The 23,707-nt window shown below is 41.9% G+C and overlaps 1 protein-coding gene across 1 annotated transcript in view; it reads left to right on the forward strand.

The window, feature by feature from the left end:
- Window positions 1–8,080: 8,080 nt before the first annotated feature.
- The window catches only part of LOC132384818 (arf-GAP with GTPase, ANK repeat and PH domain-containing protein 1-like), a 210,046-nt gene continuing 194,419 nt past the window's right edge, over window positions 8,081–23,707 (forward strand). Inside the window, exon 1 of the mRNA XM_059956372.1 lies at window positions 8,081–8,491. Within this exon, the coding sequence (XP_059812355.1) occupies window positions 8,254–8,491 (238 nt within the window). The 5' untranslated portion in view covers window positions 8,081–8,253. The remainder of the gene's footprint in view (window positions 8,492–23,707) is intronic.

Genomic DNA, 23,707 nt, shown 5'->3' on the forward strand with positions numbered 1-23,707 from the left:
TCCAAGACATTGTGTTTAATAAAAGAAGACTTAAGACATACAGATCATGCTTTGAAGGATTAATCTCACATTATGTTGCTTGTATTTACCAGTGAAAGTGCGGTCTATAAAATAGTAAGTTGATTTTTGTAGGTAATTTTATGCAAATAGGAAGAATCTTAAATAAGTCCAAAAAAAATTGGAAATAAATACATGATATAAGAGTTGGAATGTTATGGTGAGGTTGTATAAGGCATTGGTGAGGCTGAATTTGGAGTATTGTGTTCAGTTTTTGTCACCGAATTACAGGAAGGATATTAATGAGGTTGAAAGAGTGCAGGGAAGGTTTACAAGGATGTGGCCGGGACTTGAGAAACTGAGCTACAGAGAAAGGTTGAATAGGTTAGGACTTTATTCCCTGGAGCATAGAAGAATGAGGGGAGATTTGATAGGGGTATATAAAATTATGATGGGTATAAATAGAGTGAATGCAAGCAGGCTTTTTCCACTGAGGCTAGGGGAGAAAAAAACCAGAGGACATGGGTTAAGGGTGAAGGGGGAAATGTTTAAAGGGAACATTGGGGGGGGGGGCTTCTTCACACAGAGAGTGGTGGAAGTGTGGAATGAGCTGCCAGATGAAGTGGTAAATGCTGGCTCACTTTTAACACTTAAGAAAAAATTGGACAGGTACATGGATGTGAGGGGTATGGAGGGATGGGCCAGGTGCAGGCCAGTGGGACTAGGCAGAAAAATGGTTCGGCACAGCCAAGAAGGGTCAAAGGGCCTGTTTCTGTGCTGTAATGTTCTATGGTTCTATGATAGGTTTGGCAGACTAAATTGAAAAATCAAGAAGTGAGAAGTATGACCTTCTGTGACCTGATGTGAGTTTCTGGTCAGAAGTCATGCTCTTGAAAGTGGCCAAGTTTAACTTGGGGACCAAGCAAATGCTTGTTTGCCATTATACAGCCTTCTTTGACATTTGATTTGGTACAATTTCCTGAATAGCTAGTGTACAGGGAGTAGGTTTGCATTTTGCGCCTTTCTTCCCCTATTCACTTTGGTGGCTGAGCCTTTAGTCAGAATGTCAGCAGACCAGATTGTTCTCATCAGTGAAGGCCATTACAGATCTTGTTCAAGAAAAAGTTATTCTTTGAACCTCGTGACCATATTGGTATCACCAATGGATCAGTGGACACCACACAAATGTTTCTGAATCAGCTCACGAGTCTGAGGCCCAGTCCAGGACCTTGAATACATAATGCTTGTTGACATTCTGAGTGCAGGACTGAGGGAGCGCTGCACTGCCAGGGGTGCTGGCTTTCTGATGAGATAGACCAAGTTCCAGGATGGCCTCTTGGAAATGTAATTATCTCACAATCACAGTACTGTTCAAAGAGAAGGAACAGCCTCTTGTATTTACTGTACCTTTCAACTACAGGCTCCTCTCTTTGGGGTGATTGCTATCTTAAAACTGGAAATGTGCAAAGCCATTTCAAAAGTATTGCATTATACAGCACTCTTTGAATTATCTTGAGATTGTGAAAGGTGCGATATAAAAACAAGTTCTTTCTTCTGTTCAATTTTTAAACATTTCATCTCATACTATTCCGTACTATTATTAAATGTAAAATGTATCATTTATTGTGGACTCCACTACATGGAGCATTGACATCGAGGAGAGGCACAGAACACTTTCCCCTTCTCAATGTTGAATAACTCACTGGTCAAATTCGGTTTGACAAATGAGTGATGTACCAGACAGACGCTAGTAACCATTCCAGAGCTAGCTGTGGTGGGACTGAGACCAACATAGAGTCAGAGAGCACTACCACATAGAAACAGGCCCTTCAACCCATCTAGTCTGTGCCAAATTAGTATTCTGCCTTGTCCCATTGACCTGCACCTGGACCACATCGCTCCATACCCTCTCCATTCATTTCTCTTAAATGTTGCAATCAAACCTGCATCCATCACTTCCACTGGCAGCTCATTCCATGCTTGCAGCACTCTCTGAATAAAAAAGTTTCCTCTCAGGTTCCCCTGAAATATTTAATCTTGCACTCTTAACCTATCTCCTCTAGTCTAGTCTCACCCATCCCCAGTGGAAAGAGCCTGCTCGCATTCACCCTATCTATACTCCTCATAATTTTGCATACTTCTATCAAATCTCCTCTCATTCTCCTACGCTCCAGGGAACTAAACCTTAACCTATTGTATATGTTGTCTGTACTCTTTCAATCTTACTGATGTCTTTCCTGTAGGTATCCCCCTATCTCTGGAATGTATGTTTCCTTCAAACATCTGGAAGGAAAGGTCGTGGTTCATTGTAAACAACTGTGTATCACAGGGCTCCACACAGGCTGTTCCCAGGGATACATCTTAGTGCTAACCAGCCTAGTGATCATTTATTACATTGCTTTTGGGCTGCCAGTCTGAATACTCACAGGAAAGTATGTTCTTTGTTTTAAAACGATATTCACTCATGCCTAGTGCAGACCCCTGCTCTGCCGACACTCAGCGATGAATTAATGAATTGTTCACTGATTGGTGTGGAGGGTCTGGTGTTGGGTGGTCTGGAACAAGCTATGTGTTGAGACATGGTGCTGAGGAGTGCACCCTGGTCAGCTCAAAAATCCAGTTATTGCAGGGACTGGCCGCACCTGCTCTGGGTGTTGACAGGAGGCCTGAATCCTACAGACCATAAGACATAGGAACAGAATTAGGCCATTTGACCCATTGAGTCTGCTTCACCATTCGATCATGGCTGACTTATTATCCCTCTCCACTCTATTCTCCTACCTTCTCCCTGTAACCTTTTTACAGCCTCATGAATCAAGGACCTATCAGCACCCGCTTTAAATATACCTAATGACTTGGTCTCCACCCTCTGACTAAACAAATTCCTCCTCATCTCTGTTTTAAAGATTCATCCTACTCCGAGGTAGTGCCCTCTGGTCCTAGGCTCACCCACTATAGGAAACATCCTCTCCACCTTCACACTATTAGGCCTTTTAATATTCAATAGATTTCAATAAGTTCCCCCCTCATTCTTCAAAACTTCAGTGAGTATAGGTCCAGTGCCATCAAACACTCCTCATACATATTGTACATTAGCCCATTATTCCTGGGGTCATTTTTGTGAACCTCCTCTGGACCCTCTCCAAAGGCGGCACATCCTTCTTAGATAAGTGGCCCCAAACCACACACAATACTCCTATTCACTGTCTGTTGGGCGTGATTGAAGCGTTGATTCCCCCTCTTTTGTTGGCTGCACAGCTCTCTCCAGCCCTGTGATTTCTCTGAACATTGGGCACAGAGAAATCTTTGGGCTAGAAACAGCTGAGCAGACAAACAAGGAGAAAAGGAGGCAATGAGGGAGACCGTGCAGTCAACATGAGGAGCAGGTGCAGTCATTCCTCAGCAGTGGCAACACTCACTGTGCTGTTCAGCTCTACAAATTAGCACTGAGTGTCTGCACATCTTGCTCCAGCCCACCCAACATCAGCCCTCACAGGCAGTCTCTCCATTGGGCAATTCATTGCTACATGAGCACAAGCGAGTGCAGAATTTACACTAGATCCTCTGCTAGGTAACACAGATATATTTATATTAATTGGATAATGACCTCTTTTAGTGCTGATTCCATCAGCACACCCGTTCAGTGAGCACATCATGAGCATGAAGGAAGGGAGATACCAGTGTATTAATGAAAGCTGCGATTGGGATTATCATCCATCTCCTGGACCGTGTGAAGGTCTGGACAGGGTTGCAGTAGTCTTTGTCAAGGCTAATCAGGACTTGTGCTCTGTGGGCTGTTTGCTGTACCCACAGTGAGACAAGCTTCAATTGCTGCTGAAAGGTCATCGATTCGTTGATGGGTGTGCCTGAAACTCACTGGTCTTCCAGCGCAAGGATCTGTCCGCAGCTGACTGGCACTGTCCAAGGATCAGGACTACCTGCTGGAGTAATCTGTTGAGACTTTGTTCAGCCACTGCAAAGTCTCCATGGGACAGACCACAGCATTAGGTCCTTTCACCATTTCACACTGAGGGACTGGATCCTATGTCATAAAAATACCTCTGACGTAGCTCATGGAATGTGTACTTGGGAAAAATTGACTTAACATTGCTGGAATGTAAATTTTGTATATAAATAGAATTCTCTTGTATACTGTGAATGGTAACATATGAGATGTAACTGTTATATATTGGGATGCCACGGTCACGTTCTGAGCACGACACTAGCTCAAGCATCAGAATTCAATTCTGGCATCTTCTGGGGGAAGTTTATATGTTCTCCCCCTGGGTTTCCGACAGGTGCTCCAATTTCTTCCCATAGTCCAAAGACGTACCAGTTAGTAGGTTAATTAGTCATTGTAAATTGTCTTCTGATTAGGCTGTTAAATAGGTGGGTTGCTGGGTGGTGCTTGTTGGGCCGGAAGGGCCAGCTCCACGTTGTATCTCTAAATAAATAGATACTGATAACTTTTTGAATAAAGTGCATTCATCAACTGTAGTCTTGGTGAATGACACAGCAGAGTTTGATGAGCCAAGTGACCCACTCCTACTATCCCTTTATTGTTATGTTCTTATTTGGAAAAAAAGAAAGTTGCTTTCACTTGTGTTGTTTTTCAATCTTTTCAGCACTCTGGGCCCAATCTTAACTTTCAACTTTAACAAAAAGAAAACTGCATGCTGTATTTTTATTATTACTTGTAATCCTCCTGTGGTGTTGCTTGTGGGAAGGAGCACAACTGCTGATTAGTGAAGCCCCTGCTCAGGGTATGTCCTGGGGGGAAGCAATTGATAATGGTAGCTGCCTATGTATTTTTGGCCTGAAGTCAGAAAAACTGTCTCTCTCCCTTGGGAGTGCTCCCACGAGTTAGAAGTGGGAGGAATAGAAATTTGATCTCCTTGTTTCCTTCAATGTCTAGAGCTACATAAGTACACTTTATCTTCACAAGAATAGGGAGAAAGGTTGGGGTGGGGAGGGGAGGAGAAGTCATAACTTGGAATTTAAAAAGGATCACTGGAATGTCATATGGAAACCTTGAGGGGTTTAAGGATTTCTTTCATCATGAATACGAAGTAATATATTTCTTTTCCCTGATTGTCCTTCGCTGTCAGTTTTTATATATTAACCTTTCAGTGGGTGAGCAGTTAAGAAAAAGTGACCACAACTCCTTAACTTCAAGATAGCTATAGATAGGATAGGTATGGTCCTTAAATTGGAGTAGGGAAAATTATGAGGAATTTTAGGCAGGAACTAAGAAGAGTTAACTGGGAATTCCTTTTTTCTGGCAAGTCCACATCAGACATGTGGACAGAGTACAGAGAAGATACATTCCTGTTAGAAGGAAGGATGGGGATGGAAAGATAAGAGAACTTTGGATGTCCAGAGAACTGATGAATTTAGTCAAGGTGAAAAAGGAGAAGTATGTAAAACTTTGGAAGTTAGGATCAAACAAATCTCATGAGGAAAATTAAAGGAGCGAGAAAAGAACTAAAGAAGGGAATTAGGAAAGCCAGGAAGGGCCATGAAAAGCCGTATGTAAGTACGATTATTGTGAATCCCAAGGCGTTCTATACATTCATTAAGAGCAAAAGGATAACGAGGGAGAGGGTGGGACCACTCAAGGATAAATGGGGGAACATTTGCTTGCGTGAGGAGAATGTGAGTGAAGTACTTAATGAGTACTCTGCTTCAGTATTTACAAAGGAAAAGGAGGTGGAGGACCAGGAGATCAGTGCTAAGTGTATAAATATGTTAGGGTGTTTGGAGGTTAAGAAGGAGGAAATGTTGGGCCTCCTAATGAGTATTAAGGTGAATAAGTTCCCAGGGTCTGACAGGATTTACCCCAGGTTATTGAAGGAGGCAAGAGATGAGAATGCTGGGGCCTTGACCAGGATCTTTGTGTCCTCTCTAGCTCCGGCAAGCTCCCAGAGGACTGGCAAGTGGCTAATGTTGTATCTCTATTTAAAAAGGAAACAAGGGAAAATCATGGGAACTGTAGACAGATGAGTCTCATGTTATTTGTAAGGAAATTGTGGAGAAAATTCTTAATGATAGGATATATGAGCACTTGGAAACCCATGACCTAAATAGGGAGTGCCAGCACAGCTTTGTGCGGGGCAGGTCGTTCCTTACCAACTTGATTGAGATCTTTGACAAGGTGACGAGAGATTCATGAGGGTAGAGCAGTGGATGTTGTCTACATGGATTTTAGTAAGGCGTTTGACAAAGTCTCTCATGGGAGGCTAATCCAGAAGATTAGGATACATGGGGTTTGCAGCGAATTGGCTATTTGGATTCAGAACTGAGTTGTGTATAGAACACAGAGGGGTAGTGGTGGAAGGGACCTGTTTGAGCTGGAGGTTTGTAATTAGTGATGATCTGTGCTGGGACCTCAGCTGTTTGTGATGTATATAAATGACCTGGATGAAAATGTAGGTGGGTGGGTTAGTAAGTTTGCAGATGATATCAAGATTGGTGGAGTTGTGGATAGTGTAGAAGACTGGCAAAGAATACAAAGCAATATAGATCAGCTCCATATATGGGCAGAGAAATGGCAGATGGAGTTTAAGCTAGATAAATGTTAGATGTTGCACCTTGGTAAATGCAAGGAGGCAGTACAAGACCCTTAACAGTGTTGGTGAGCAGAGAGATCTTGGAGTCCAAGTTCATAGCTCCATGAAAGTGGCAATACAGGTTAATAGGGTGGTTAAGGCTTATGGAATGCTTGCTTTTATTAGTCGAGGCACTGAGTTCAAAAATCAAGAGGTTATGTTGCAACTTTTATAGGGCTCTGGTTAGGCCACATCTGAAGTATTACATACTGTTCTGGTTGCCCCACTATAGGAAGGATGTTGAGGCTTTGGAGAGGGTGCAGAAGGGGGTTACCAGGATGCTGCCCGGTTTAGAGGGCATGTGCTATCATGAGAGGCTGGACAAACTTGGATTGCTTTCTTTGGAGCAGTGGAGGCTGAAGGGAGATCTGATAGAGGTTTATAAGATTATGAGAGGCATAAATAGAGTAGACAGGGAGTATCGTTTTCCTAGAGTAGAAATGTCTAATACCAGAGAGCATGCATTGAAGTTGAGAGGGGGTAGGTTCAAAGGGGGTGTGAGGGTTACGATTTTTACTCAGAGAGTGGTGGATGCCTGGAATGCACTGCCTGGTGTTGTAGAGGCTTTTAAGAGGTTTTTAAGAGCTGTTTAGATAGGCACATGAATATAAGCAAGATGGAGGTACATGGACATTGTGTAGGTGGGAGGGATTAGTTTTTGTTTTTTTTAAAATTTATTTTTTAACCAATGCAGCACAACATTGTGGGTTCCTGTGCTGTGCTGTACTGTTCTTTCTTCTATGTTCTATATAGTGTGCTCATATCTTACTATCCCAGTGACGTTAAAATTGTTCCCTTTGTTCTCAGATACCTCACTCTGTCACCTCCTCAGCCCCCATATCTTGCCAGCGTTAGGCCTCTTCATCCTTTCTAATCTGTGTCATTGGTGGCTTCAATTTCCTGGGCTTGGAGCTCTGAATTCTCTCTTAATATTTCCGCCTCGCTAATTAGAGGTCTATTAAACTTTGATTTGTATTTTAAACTGAAATTTTGGTTATTTGCCCAAATATCTGCACCTGAGGCTCGGTGTTATTACTTTTGGTAACACTTCTGCGAAGCGCGAGTAAAATTTCTGCTTGCTTGGATTTCCAGCATTTGCAGACTTTTCTCTTGTATATAAATACAGTTGTTGCTTCGGACTTTTACTTCAATTCAAACGCGTTAATTACATGTAAACATCAGGCAGCAACAGTAAGTAACATGACACTCCGCGCAATTCAACATTGTAGATAATGGAAAGAGTTTTTCTGTGCACAGTTGGTAAATAAAACGCAAACCCTCTCGCACGGCTGTTTCGACACTGTGCAAGCTGTTAATGCGTTTTGGGGCTGTATTTTTTTGACGGAATTGTTTGGATAATGTACAACCGACCCTGTTCAGAGATTCTAACTATTGGAGCGCAATTGAAGTTTGCTGATTTGTTGCACTCTTCAAAACTTTGTACCTAACCGACAGCCTGACGTCAGTGCATTGAATGTCAGGATCAGGTAGTGAAACTGACACAGGTTGTGAGTCGCGGAAGTGCTCTCCGCACGAGTTGCGAGCGAAGCAGAATTTTCTTGTTATTTTTGATTTTTTTTTAAAAGTCACTCTCATTCAAACGTTTTATTTATTTTTATTGGTGGGGGCTTGGGGCTGGAGCGTTTTGATGAAGCAGTACGTGGGAGATCTGTGCCCCCGCAGGGACATAAACAACGCACAGAGTAACACTGCACAGGAGAAGATGAGTTATCAAAAACAGTTGACCCACTCCATGGCCATCCGTAGCGAGATCCAGAGGTTTGAGAGCGTGCAGCCCAATGTATACAACGTCTATAAGTTGCTGCACCGCGTGGCCGATCCCTCACTACGGAACACCATCCAAGAACTTGTTACGCGTCTTGAAGGTGAGCAGGTGCATCTGCCCTTGAGATTATTTCCGAAAACATGCCGGCAGCTTCGAGTCTTGTGAGGGAAATTGTCCTTTTCAGACTTTTAACGGTCCCTATTTAGCGGAACGTGCCCTGCCTTTCGGGAAATGTTTCGAGTTATACCGTGAATGCGTGGTTAACTTGGAAAGTTTATTTGAAATTCCTTTATTCGCCTTCATATTACGAGCTGTCTCCGTAGGCTTCACCGATCAAAAGAGATTCTATCAACTGAGTGTAAATTTAATCTTGGGTACATGCTTAATTCTATTAACCGGTAGGTTATATTGGCCATTAAACGTTGCCCTGTATATTCTGTAGAAGGTGCTGTAATTTAGCGAAGAGCCCCTGTCTGTGTAAGAAACGGTTTGTCGGGAAGGTCTCCAAAAGGCGCCAGTTTTCTTTGGATTATTTGTCAGTATAATTGCGATTGTGACATTTCCCGATGCTATTTTCAAAAAGTAAAACAAGATAAAAGAACTCACTTCTTGTGTTCTGGCGAAAGTCTGCTTGGTTGTTGAGTGCTGAGATATGATCATATACAGAATATGCAGCATATGCTCACATACATGAATGTGTTATGTTTTGTATGTTTACTACTGACCCCATCGTTCTACTTAAATCTGACCACACAGCGAAACGCTACTGGCCGTGATTTTAATTAAAAAGGACATTCTGTGTTTTGACATATATTTAAAATAGAATATTATGTGTTGCTAATTTTGCTTTTTTTTGAAGTCGGAAGAAAACGGGCCTTGAATTTGGTGTCTGTAATTTGGAGGTTACTAACTTGCACGAGGTTTCGTATGAAGGGTTCACTTGAAGTCTTGAAAAGTTTAATTTCATGTTAAAATTTAAAACGCACAAAGCAGGCAAAATAAATCCGAACGCAGTAATAGGTAAAGAAAATACGTTACGAAATTAATCGAAGAATATGCAGCACGTTGATTTAAGTAACAACTCTGCAAATGCTCGGTGGAATAATGATTGCGTGCACTGAAAAGTTGGGATTGACATGGGGCGGGAGAGATAAATTCTCAATGTTTTGCCCCTTTATGAGCATAACATCAACAGAAACCCCAGAAAATGGTGAGCCTGTCAAACTTATTTTAACATTGACAGAGTGCTTTGTTCAGGAATGTCCTTTATTTATTGTGAGGTATAGTTACTTTAAAATAACTAATTTTCTCATTGTAAGGTTCTGATGAACAATAAGGTGAAGAATAATCATCAAACTATTTTTAATCATTACTTGTCTCTCAGTGCCTCCCCCTTAACTCTGCAGTCTCCCCTCTTGAGTATCCTTCCATTTCCAACAACTCACTATTGGAGCCTGTTGTTCAGTAGTCTAAGCCCCAATGTGGAATTACCTCCTCTAAATATGTCTTCAACTCTCTCTTTAGAAGTCTACCCCCCACCCAACCACCTTAAAATCTACTTCTCTCATCAAGCTTATGATATTGAAATGGGGAACTGGCACAGGAGAGTTGTTGAGGTCAATATAGGTCAGCCATGATTGTGTTAACTGGTTGTACAGCTGTCTATCAAATATTGTTTGATTACACTCTAGTGAAGCACCTTGGGATGTTAGAGTTGCTATATAAATGAAAGTTAGTGCTCTTTGATATTTCTTTATTATTATGTAATGAACATAATTTTTCTATCGACAAGACTCTGAAACCCCTTTAGTTTTAGATAGAATGAGTTGGGGAGGGAGGCAGTGAGGCATTTTCACTCCCATTGGATGTCAGTACTCAACTGAATGGCAGCACAGTACAGAAGGTCACAGGAACAGTGTGGATACTGGATCGATAAACGCTTGTACTCCATTCTACAGCTCTAACATCCTTCAGTTTGATCAGCACAATCCAACTTTCTGTGCTGAACAGGAAGCAGAGTGATATCTGATTAAAGCTTTCTCCTGAGCTGTGAACATTCTTCAGCATATACAGTACATGAAAGCATTAGATTGATGAGTTGGAATTTTCTTTATAAACCTCACAGAGCAAATAATGACAGTACACCCGTGTGGAATATTATAACGGGGAGTTATGGTCTCATAAGACCATAAGACATCAGAAGGGAATTGGGCCATTCAGCCTGTCGAGTCTGCTCCACCATTCAATTATGGCTGATTTATTTTCTCTTTTAATCCAGTTCTCCTACCGTCCCCCTGTAACCTTTGAAGACTTTACTAATCATGAACCTATCAACCTCCACTTTAAATTTACCCAATCATTTGGCTTCCACAGCCATCTGTAGCAGATTTGCCACCCTCTCAGGCAAAAGAAAAATCCTCTTTATCTCTGTTCTAAAGCGATCTCCTCCTATTCTGAGGTTGCGCTCTCTAGTCCTAGACTTACTCACTATTGGAAACATTCTCTTCGTGCCCACTCTAAATAGGCCTTTCAATATTTGGTGGGTTCCTATGAGATCTCCCCTCATTCATCTGAACTCCAGTGAAAACAGGCCTAGAGTCATCAAATGCTCCTCATATATTAACCCTTTTATGAACCTCCCCTTGACCCTCTCCAGTGCTAGCACATCCTTTCTTAGATAAGGGGCACAAAACTGCTCACAACCCTCCAAGTGTGGTCTGACAAATGCCTTATAAAGCCTCAGCATTACTGCCTGTCCTGGCAGATTGATTAGCAACATGAGACTTGTCCGTGAATTTTCTATTGGGTTCTAGAAATCCACTAGCATTCTTCGTCCTGAGCACTGATTCCTTTTGGAAGGTGTATGCATGTTTGCATGCTTAACAAGCACAGGGGTGGGCTTGGGCTTCATGCTACTGATAGTCACTGGAGTTACAGAAAATTGCAGCATTGATGAGGCTTTTCAGCCCATCATCTTCATCCTACTTGACTTATAAACCATAGTCTCAATTCTTAGCTCTTGGCCACTAGCTCTTCAAGTACACCTTTAAGCCCTTTTTAAATGTAGGGAGGGGTTTCTGCCTCCACCACTCTTTCAGTGGGGTCCAGACCCTCATCACCCTCTGGGGGAGAAATGTTTTCCCTAACTCCCTCCAAACCTATTAACTTAAGCCTATGCCCTCTAGTTAGTGACATCTCACCAATGGAAATAGTTTCTACCCATTTGCCTTGTCCAAGGGCTCTTGTAACATAATGTATCAGTTAAACTTCTCCTTCACCTCATTTGTATCAAAGCAAGCCACATCAAGTCAACCTATCTTTCCGTGTAGTTAAGATTCTTCAGCACCATAGATTTTCTCTATATCTTCTCAATGCCATCTCAGCCTTGCTATAATGTAGTGACTGTGCATTGCTTTGGCTGCAAACTGGTATTTTATACAGAAGACCAGGTATAAGGTTCTTGCTCAGGTACAGTGGCATTGGACGGTGACTAGGACCCATGCCACTGTATCTAAGTAAGAAGTCAATTTCATCACCAAGCAAGGTAGAATTGTGAAATATATAATTACTGAGTAGCCATTCTTACAGTGGTTTATGCAATGGTTTTGGCAGTGACAAATGAATGCCTTGACTTGTTTGGCCCAAGACCGGAGTCAACAATGAGGCTATCACTAAGATTTTGTACAAATATGGGTCTCTGTGCTCTGTGCCCTGTAAAATTCACCATAACAAAAACATTGCAAACAGCCATTCAAAATATTTAAAAGGAATGGCAGTGCCTGTGTTTTAATGGTTCGAGGGTGGGGAATGAGGATCAGAGTGTAGAAGAAGTATTGTTTCTTACTGTCAAAAGCCTTAAGCAGAAGCTGTACACAGGATTTTTAGAGGGGTACATGAAACAAATACACATTACAGGCAGATGTCCAAATACTTGAGCAATACACACTAAATGCTTGAGAAACTTCCTGATGAAGGGTCTCAGCCCAAAATGTCGAGGTCCTGATGAAAGGTCTCAGCCTGAAATGTCAATTGTTGATTCCCTTCCATAAATGCTGCTGAGTTTCTCCAGCATTTTGTGTGTATTGCACAATATTTACAGCATCTGTAGAATTTCTTGTGTTTGTGCAAATCCTTAATGTACTTTCAGTTCATTTGGAGGGAGAGGCTGTCTTCCCTCCCCCCCCCCCCCCCCACCTCACCTTCCTATATCCATGGTCTCAAGAATTCTTAATCTGGATCCATGACTAGTCAGTGTAAGTATCATGGGTGTGGTTTTCACCCACTTCAGTGAAGTGTACTATAAAAACCAGTGTACAACTCAATAAAATTATTGCTTTTATAAGTGCACAGAACAAGAGAGAGACAGTTAAGATATGAATTGTTACAAATATGATAGACTGCGGATGTGGCTGGTGGGCGGGGACAGGAAACAGAATAAAAGGTTGAATTTCAAACTGGGTGGTTTTGTGGTTCACTGGCATTTTTCTTTGAAAGATGGTTTTAAACAGAAGGGAGATTGGTAAAATATTTTTTCCACAAATGGAACATTATAATTTCTTCTCTGTTTAGTACTAAGGATGTGGAAGCATTTGCCAGTTTTTGTTACAAGATTTGAATTAAATGATCCTTAGGAAAGCCGCCTCGTGTAAATATTTAATCAGTATCTTGTATTCTTGTCTAAGGCTGGCATTGGTTAAAACTAGGGTGGCTGTATATACATGCAGTGGTGAATAGTACCTAGTCACTGTGTTTTGCTGAGCAGCTTGTAGCTTGTACTGAGTTGGTGGTAATATTACTTACACACTTAAGGTTTTCTTTTTCTGTGTTCACTAATGCTGCGTAATTACTATTTTTTAGAGAAGGAAAGGACAATTCCAGCATATTTGTGGAGGGGAATGGGATGAAGACTTGCTCTTTATTATCACTTTCTAATTCTTTGCTCTTATCTATTCTTCCTTTTGCTAACATCACACCCTACAGACTACATTCTAATGTACGCCTGGGTATTGAAAATTGGAACCCTATTATTAACACTGGTGTTTGCAATTTAGCACAAATATGTAGAGAATAAAACTCTTTTCCATAATGCCATCCTGCCTCAGTAGACAGCACAGTTACCTTGGATTTGAAAGCTTGTGAGTTCAATTCCCACTCCCAAAAACTTGAGCAGAAAATCTTAGGTGAATTTTTATGTGCCACTTGTGGGAGTGCTACACTGTCAGAGTTGCTTTCTTTGAATGAAATGTTGAACTGAAGCTCCATTTGCTTTCTCAAGTGGACATGAAAGGTCCCAATGATACCAAGTTGGAAATAGGAGTTATCCCCAATGTTTATGTCAATGGCCATCATTTATTACTCAACCAACATTAGTTGTTATCATATTGCTGTTGTAGGAGCTTGCTGTACACAAATTGGCTGCTGCATTTCCTGCATTGCAACTTTGACCACCCTTCATGTGAAAGCACGATGGAAAGTTACTGCACAAATGCAAGCCTTTCTTTTTAAAGTTTCTTCATGCAGACATCTAAACATGAGGCAATGGTTAGCAGAAATAAAAATCTTTACCTTCAACTCTCTTCCCCCAACCCTCACTCCCTGGTTGCTCATAAAAACAAACGTTAATGTTTCACTTGAACTGCCATCTGTTATGATTAACTAACCAAGCACAGACCATGAATCAAGCTTAGGAATGCTTTAGTCACTGTAGGATGTTAACAACATTGGATATGTATTCATTTACTATACCAGAAAGAATAGGATTACTTAAAAATCTTATCAAAAGCCTAAAGTTACTCTGTCATAATGTAAACACAGGAGGAATTGGGTATAAATGTTGAAATGTGGCTGGACTTTCATTGATCAGTGCAATCCATTACCAGTTGTCTCTTACAAGGATGGCCAAGAAGAGTAGAAGGTTGAGGTTTCCATTTCTGCTGTCTATTGGATGGCTACAAGAATGAGTATTAAAATAGGCTTCCATTTGCCTTTGCTTATGGAAATATCTACCTCATTTTGCTGCTCTCTCCCTGTCTGCATTATCTTTATATTTATGTGTTGCCCCTCCCCCACCAGACTCTCAAGATGACTTTTATCTCTGCCCTGGTTTGTTCTGGTCAGAAACTGAACACAAAGTAGTATTTATAAATTCATAAGCATTGGCATTTTGTGCAAGGAGCTCAAATCAACAATTCTGTGTTTTTAAAGAGGAATATTGGGCTTGTGTACAATCAGAAATGTGCAAACCCACTTCCTGGCCTTCACTCAGCAACCTTACAACAGGTAAGACATCTGCTGAATATATTGGCGGATGTTGAAGTACATAAGAGAGAGATCACATTCTGAAAGTACCTCATTGCAGCACTCATTTCACATCCTGTTTATTTAGCAGAAGTAATGGTAATGCTTGAACTTAATAAGCTAATGAAATGCTGGGGAAAGTCAGGCATTGACTGTGTTAGGAAAATGCTGACCCCCCCCCCCCCACCCCTTCATTGCTTGCAGCTTATCATTTGACGTTTTCACATTTATGTTTTTCTAGTGTATTACCAGTTAAGTCTTTTGAGTATTTATTGTTTTAATTCAAAATCCGGCTTACTGTATATGGAAGCAGAATCTGCATCCATTGCCTAAAGGTTTCTATTGCTGAACCTCTAATACTGTCTCCTCTCGTCTCTTGTGACGTAAACAGACAAGTATTCCTGTCATGTTTATTCATCAGATACACCATTGAATGATGAACAGCATCATATAGGCAATATGATCTTGGGCAGAGCTATACAGACAACAGTGCAGGTGTGTATTAGATTGCATAAATTGAACAATACAGACCTTCATTGACAGCACATTGATGTCAGCATTTATGCTCAATACAAGGCTTCTATTTCCCTCCTTCATCTCACCCTATCAGCACATCCTTTTAACACACACAAAATACCAGAGGAACTCAGCATATCCTTTTGTTTTTTTCCTGCTTTATTAGTTTCCCAATTAATGCATGCTTACTTTATTTTATGCCTACGTTGAGATGAGATTAATAATAATGAAGAGCTTCTCCCCCCCCCCCCCCCACCCCGTTTGCATGTCTGGTTGTATCCAAGGGAATCCGTAATGGCTGCTGGTGGAAAATGGCCAGACTGAGTGTTCTGGTCATGATGCTAAGGACTGCGATATAAACTTGTGCCCGAAAGTATAGTACTATGCCAAAGTCTTAGGCACCTTAGATTTTCCATATGGCTTTAGATGGTGTAGCTTCCACAGAGTCTTGATCACAACATCATCAAGATTGTCTGGGATTACCTGGCGAGACAGAAGCAAGCAAGGCAACCAAAATCTGTAGGAACAACCTACCAACCGATCTTATAAATTGCACACCAGTATACTTAAGAGAATTGATGCAGCTTTAAAGGAAAAGGCAGTCACGCCGAATATTGATTAATTTAGTTTTTTACTGTTTACTGCTCTTTATTATGATCTTTTTGATATTTAAAAACTTTTCCATTCATTATTCTTGAAAACTTCTTTGCTTTATGGATTTTTTTACATGTGCCTAGGACTTTTGCGTGGTACTGTACCGCCAATAACTGTTTCAGACATTAGGGGAAATCTGATTTATCTCGTCCATCTATCCTGGGTTTTTTTGAATAACCCCGGCGATAGTTTGTTGAGGGCAATAGGTGGAGGAGGGTGTATGATGTTGAAAGACCCGAAACACCCGATGATTCCAGGAACATCACTGAAGATGTGTCCAGAGGCATCAGTAGATGTATGTACTCAACAGTTTAGTTACTTCAACTAAGTTGTGGAATGTGTATCATTGAACTTTCAACTGCATTCATGTCTATTCCTAAAAGGATTCCCTATCAGTCCCATTCATTCTTATGTGAACAAAATGAAGTAATTTAGCCACCCCAAGCTTATTTAGTGACCATGGCTGATCTGTGCTCTAAGTCTATATACCTTCTTTCCCTCAGCATTGTTGATGAGCTTTTGATAACTAACCTCAGATTTAAAAGTAACAATTGACTTGGCACCTATTGCCGTTTTGTGGGAGGGAGTTACAATTTTCTATACGTTCAAGTGTTTCACTAACTTCACTCCCAGAATGCTAGCTGTCAGTGTTAGACTCTTCCTGCAGACTTTCTGACCTAGTGGGTAAATAGTTCCTCTCATCCACCCTATCTGTTTGCTTTAATCGTTCGAAAACTTAATTCAAATTGTCATGTCATCTAATTTAAATTCCAGAGAATAAAAGCCACTCCTTTGTAATTTCTCCTTGTACTTTAACATTTAATATACATGTATCATTATGGTAAATCCTCGCTCCACTCCATCCATAGCCAATGTATCTTTGTTTTTCCCTTTTTCCACCAGCATGGTCCGCATGGACTTGTTGCGCTGAAGGGCCTATATCTACGACCAATATTTGCAGCTGGGGTTTGGCCAAAGTCTCCCTTCCTCAGCCAGTGCCTCCATGCATGCTGCTTTACATGGCAGTGGGCAGCTTGCTGCAGCTTCACGCGTTATTCTACTTTGCATGAATGTGATCACCCTACTTTGGCATTTGGCTTGAGCAGTAAAAGCAATTATACCATGACCGATCTTCTTTAACAAACACAGATAACTTTTAGTGCAACTTTTTAATTAAAAAAAACTCTCACTACTTTATGGACTATGACTATTTGAAAAATGAGAGATGTTGTCATAATATCACTGCATATAACTATTGCAAGAAATATCTGCAGATCTGAAGAAGGCTGCCTGTAACTTGTTGATACATCAGCTGGTGATAGTCTTCAGTTGTAGTCCTGAATGTCAATGCTAGGGTTTGATTTTCTCACCAGTTATGTCTCTTTGGCTATCTTTTCTTCATCGATAGTGCCAGTTCCAACATGCAGCGACTCCAGAGTACTGGTAATCTGCACCCTGCTGTGTTTCAGTGGATGGCACACTCTGTTCAAGTCTGTACAATGTGCATTCTATCCTGACTTTGGAGAGCTCACATCACCTCCCTCACACTGCCTCACCCCCAGTCCGTTAGACTGCCCCTCACCCTTCCCTCACACCCACCTTTCCATCACTTCCCTCATTCTGTCACCCTCACACCCTACTAACCCCTCTTCTTCCTCTCACACCACCTCTCCCCCCACACCCCCCTCTTCACACACCCTTCTCTCACCCACACCCCTCCCTTCCCTACAATCTTCTCCCCCCCACACCCAATCTCTCCTCCCCCATCTCTCACCCCACACCCCTCCTTCCCCCGTCTCCCCAACACCCCTTCTCCCTCCATGCCCTTCCCTGCCCTGCAACCTTCTCTTCCCCAACAACTTGCCCCTCTCTCTCCATGCCCCTTTCTCCCCCTAAAGCCTCTCTCTCCCCCATGCCCCTCTCTTCCCCCACACCCACCCCTCCCCCTTCCACATCCCTCCCTCCCCCTTCCACATCCCTCCTTCCTCCCTCCCCACTCCTCTGTCACCCCTCCCCCCAAACCCACTCAGGTTCATCACCCTCTCTCTGCCTCAACACCCCTCTCCCTTTACCTCTCCCTCCCTCCCGTCTTCCCCTTTCTTGACATTTAAGCACTAATTACACATGGCTGAGGGCCGTGAAGTTGATATTTTGTTTAGCTCAAATGACTTTTCTTTAGCCAACACAAACACAACAGATGAATGCCCTCATCTACCATTACTTTCTCTGATTTATTTTTTTTCTTCTCTCAGTCTGACCTTTGTCACCAACAGCTGCAAGTGAACTGGTGCATATTTTGTACATCTTTTATTTCCTTACTGAGGACAATGGCAGGTAAAATAGTATCAGAGCTGAGCCTGCTCCAGCAGCACTGGGGTTTTATGTTTGTGCCCTTTCCATGAATCTCTCCTCCTTGCTTTCTGGGGTTTTTATCAGTGACCTTTGTGAGGACCCTGCTTCACTGGGCCTAGTGGTGTCAGCCCTTTCAACAGATTGTATTTGTTAACAGAGAGAAGCAGGAAAATGTTGGTATTTGCCTTTTTCTAATCTCCCTTCCCAGGTGCTTTGTGGATTCCCTCTGGCACAGTAACACCAGTTTAGATACTGGAATTCACGCCCTGAGCACTGTTCTAGGAAAGTAATATTTTATCTACGTTTCTTTTAAAATTCATTTACAGCATGTGTTCGTTGCTGGCAAGGACAGCATTTATTGCCAATTTTGGTTTGCCTTTGAATTGCTTGACTGTTAATTATCAACCACATGGCTGTGGAGATGCATGTAGGCCAGACCGTGAAGGATATTACTGAACCAGTGCCACTTAATGATGATCTAATAGTTTAATGGTTGCCATAACGGATACAAGCTTCTTTTCTAGATTTAGTTTATGAACTCAGTTTAAGATCTTCAGCTACAGTGCTGGGATCTGAACATATGTAATTAGTCTGAGCAGTCAGTGAACCACAAAGTTGTTTTTGCTTCTAGTACACTTGTAATACTGTGTTATGAAAGGTGCTGATTTTTTTTTCCTTCTCAAGTTGATCATCTATCACATGTTGTCTAAACTGAAGGAGGAAGTCAGCATGAAAGCATAAATGTCCATCATTTGAGCCAACATAAACATACATTAAACCCTCAAAAAACCTCCTGTTACTTGGTTAGCTTATTCTTTATTTACTAAACGGAAAGCAGGAGACAGCTGGTGAGAGATGAATTGATGCTTTCTCAACAAAAATAGCAATGAGAATTGATGCCACCTGTAATGGTACGTGTTCACCACATTGCAGGAAAAAAATCATGGCTTTTTTGCATTTTAGCTGATCTTTAGATCTCCCAGACCCTAGGCTCCACCTGTAACTCAAATTCTTTTGCACCTTTTCATAACTTAGCATCAAATATGGATAGCACTTACTTCCATTTGAAGCTGTAGTTTCAGCCACCCCTGTGAAACTGTTGACCTCTACATTCCCTCACAATAAATCTTGCCATATGTTCAAATCCATACAGCCAAGCCATAACTTGATGTGAGGAGCCAGTAGAACTGCTGTCTAACAGCACCAGGGATACAGGTTCAATCCTGACCTTCAGACTTGTATGTTCTCCCTGTGACAGCATGGGTGCTTTAGCTTCCTTCCACCTTCCAGCAACATGCATGCTGGTAGTTTAATTACAAGTAGGTAAATGTTGGAAAAGAGCATAGAGATGGATGGTAGGTTCTGGCCAATGGGAGTTGATGGGAATATATTGGTTTATTATTGTCACATGTACCAAGATACAGTGAAGAGCTTGTCTTGCCTACTGTTCTACTGTATGCCTTCTACAGATCAAAGCATTACACAGTACACAGAGCTAGAATAAGGAAAAACAACAAGAATGCAGAATAAAATATAAAAGGTACTGAAAAACTACAGTGCAGGTAAACAATAAAGTGCAAGGTCATAATGAGGTAGATTTTGAAGTCGAGTCCATCTTACAAAGGTACATCTGTTTGTCCCATTCCCATCAGGGAGGAGGCTATGTAGCATCCGTGCCAGGACTACCAGACTCAAAACCAGTGGCAAGGCTGATCAATATCGCCATACCCTCCACCTCCTACTTTATCAGTCACCTTTGGTTCAGATTCTCCTGTGCCTAGCATCACTTTATGGACATACAATCAATCTATGTTTATAAGCTATCTTATGCATTTATATTTATTGAATTTTTTAAATTATTGTGTTCTTTGTCTTACTGTTTCTTTTGTGCTTATTTTGGATCCAGCATAATGGAAATGACATTAAAGAAATTTGAATTATGAAGAGGTCTGTTCAAGAGTGTGTTAACAGTGGTATAGAGCTGTCCTTGAGCCTGGTGGTATGGGGAGGGGGAGAAGACAGAATACTTTCAATAAAAATTGAAAGATCAATAAAAATTGTAAGAGTCGACAGGGACATGACAAGTTTCTTTAGCCTCCTGAGGAAGTAGAGGTGTTGGTGAGTTTCCTGGGCCATGACTTAAATGTAGTTGGAGCAGAACAGGCTATTAGTGATGTTCACACCCAGAAAGTGAAGCTCTTAACCCTGAAAGCCTCAAAACCGTTGATGTAAACTGGAGCATGCACACTGCCCACCTTTCTGAAGTTAACGATCTCAGCTCTTTTGTTTTAGTTGATATGGAGGGAAAAGTTGTTGTCTTGACATCATGTCATTAAGCTCTTCGTCTTCTTCCTGTGATGAGAATGGGTTACAGGGAAAAATTAAATGTAGAAATGGGATTACTCTATTTATTTAGAGATACAATGTGGAATTAAGGAACAGGCCCTTCTGGTCCTTTGAGCCGCACTACCAGCAACCCACCGATTCAACCCTAGACTAATCATGGGACAACTTACAATAACCAGTTAACCTACCAACCAGTACGTCTTTGGACTGGAAGGAAACCAGAGCACTAAGAGGGAACCCATGCATTCCACGGGGAGGACATACAAACTTCTTACAGTACCAAGTACCAAGGCTTAGGGATCACCCCAAGGAAGTTCTCAGACAAAGCTTTCTGACATTACAAGTCTCATAATAAGGCTTCTCAGGATGCAGGAAGTAGAAAGCGGCTGTCATACAGAGCAGTGAGGGCCTGGGTCCCATTTCTGTTGTGAACTGAGTTAGCCAGTCTATATTAGCTGCTATTGTGGTTTAGACATGGTTCCACTTCCAGCCATGGTTAAGTAGGCTCTGACAGGAAACCTGCCCACTTGGAAGGCTTCCAGAAGTGTGCTTGGTACTAGTTGAATTATTCATGTGGTGATGTGAAAAGATCACTAAGATAAATGTTGAAGAAAGATCTTGATAGTTTATAGATTATAGGTAGTGAACTTAGTAAGATGTTTATTATCAGCCATTTTCACTGAGATGTAGCCTGCAGCTGTTTATTACAGCAAGCATTTTCCTGTATGCAGCCAGGCCCTAGAACGTAGTAGTGTTAACCAACAGGAATGGTTTATTTCAACCAAGGTCTTCTGGATGACCACGCTTTCAGTAATATTTGGTAATAGTGCCCTTGGTTCTGCTCTCCACTTACTTGAGGTCCTCACTCTTACTAAATTCTGTTCACTCATCACTTCTGTGCTTGATGGCTTGCACTGATTCCCAGTTCATTTAAAAATTCTAACCCATGTGTTCAATTCCCCCAAGGGTCCTGCCCTTCCCTGTCTGTAATTTCCTCTTCGTTCTAGCCTTGTGGTGATCCCTGAGTTTAGTTAATTCTCGTAAAAGACTTGTTTTTCCTGTGCATGCCTAGACAAGGAAGCCAACACTTTTCCAATTGGTATTATTTAGTATTTAAATGCAAGCTGTCATCCATCTATGAGAAACATTAGTTCAAACAAAATCTGGCAATTTGACTCTGAGAGGCATTGGAATGAGCCTGATACTATTTTGCCACTAGCTTCCTTGTAGCAGATTTCATTGGACTGGTTGGCTGCAAACCTTTCCATATATTTGTCTTTATCCAAGCTCAAGGATGCTTGTGGTTATTTGCAGGGTTTGTGTGAGAGAGCTCGGACTGAGCTGGGCACTTTCCTGGGCTAAATGAATTAGGGTCAGCTTCCAATTGATGATTTTAGCACCACCCACCAGTTTCATGCTGATCTTGATTTTAACAAACCGTGTAGCCGGCAGCAAAAGTACGATCTGAAGCTGACTGCATCCTTCTTCAAATCTGCAACCAGTGCTTATACTAGGCATTTGAATGTTGCCAAGAACCATCTTCACAGAACAGAGGGATATAAAATCTTTTGTTTTTGGTAAGCCAGGTTGCTGAACCATCTGTAATCAAGTCTTTAATGCAATTTTAACTCTGACCTGAATAGAGAAGTCATTCTGAGTTACCTATCAGAGCTAGATGATAGCATGTTCAAGAATGGTTGTTTTCCTTGTAGTGCCAGGGGGAGCAGGAATTTGTCTGCAGATTTTGCACAGAGAAATCTCCGAGAAGCCCCCGTTTTTGCCATTGGCACCTCCAATGATGGAAGTTCAGTTGACCGTTTGTTACTGCCTGCTCACCTTGAGTGCGAAACTGACTAGCAGAGTTTGGGCAGTGTGGGCACTTGAAACCACTTGGGCTCAAGCTGCTTATCTTAGGGATTATCTGCTCTCCCAGTCTTCCATGCCTCCACCTGCCAATCACTCCCAGTTCAAGATTAAAGACCTTAAAGATTAGCTTTAGTTGTCACACGTACATCAAAACATAAAGTGAAATGTGTCGTTTGTGTCAAATCAAATCAGTGAGGATTGCGCTGGGTCGCCTGCATGTGTCGCCATGCTTTTGGTGCCAGCATAGCTTGTCCACAACTTACAAACCCTAACCTGTACAGCTTTGGAATGTGGGAGGAAACCTGAGCATCTGGAGGAAACCCACGTTGTCGTACAAACTCCTTTCAGGCAGCGTCAGGAATTGAACTCCAAATGGCGATCACTGGCATTGTAAAGGGATGTGCTAAATGCTACACTATGAAAGCAATTTTTGATATTCCTCGCCAATAATCATCACTTCAGAGCATTCTTTAAAATTCCAAGAATTTCCCATCTGATCTCAGTGGTGGATTTCATCAATAAACAACGTCTGCTTGAACCCTAGACAAGGACAGACAGTCCAGCACAGTGTTTAATTGGATCAGTGCAGGAGGCAGTCAGCTCTACTACTGATACCCAGCATTTGAAAATCGGAGATAATCATTTCCACTGAATAGAGAGACATAAGGTCTTTTGCTTTCAGTCAACCAGGTAACTGAACCATCTGGAATACTCCCATTCCCAGACTCTCAATAAAAAGGAGCCTGTTAAACACAAGATGTAGGTTCCAGTGTTGTTTCAGATACCTGGCTGAGCAGATAAAAATAGTCTGTGATCTCATGTGCCTTAGTCTGTGCCACAAGGTGTCAGGATTTTGCACACACTGAGAAATGTCCCTCTGAATAGTTGCCAGTTTCCGTACTTGCCTTAATACAACAGTGATGAATTGAGAGTGGAGCTCAGGAAGCCCAAACATCTTCCCATTTGTATCTGTACTTTGGAGCCCTGCAGCTGCATCGAGCCTGGTGTCAGCGTGGTACAGTGAGTGGAACCTTTACCCTGGGTCCACATCCCTCTCGAGATACTTGCTACTCCCACTACCTTGTTCAGGGAATGCAACACTGAAAGAGTTGTCTTTCCAGGTGGGTCTCTGAAGTAGTCACTATTTCAACAAGTTACAGGGCAGTACCTCAGGGATTCTGCTAGTATTAGATTATTATCACATAGCCAGTTAGGAGAGCTTGGTCTTTGCCATTTTTCTTGCAGGAGGGGTAGTGGTGATGGCTTGCTATGCTTTTGGGAGGGA

This window comes from Hypanus sabinus, chromosome X1, assembly GCF_030144855.1.
Source record: "Hypanus sabinus isolate sHypSab1 chromosome X1, sHypSab1.hap1, whole genome shotgun sequence".
In the NCBI taxonomy this organism is placed as follows: Eukaryota; Metazoa; Chordata; class Chondrichthyes; order Myliobatiformes; family Dasyatidae; genus Hypanus; species Hypanus sabinus.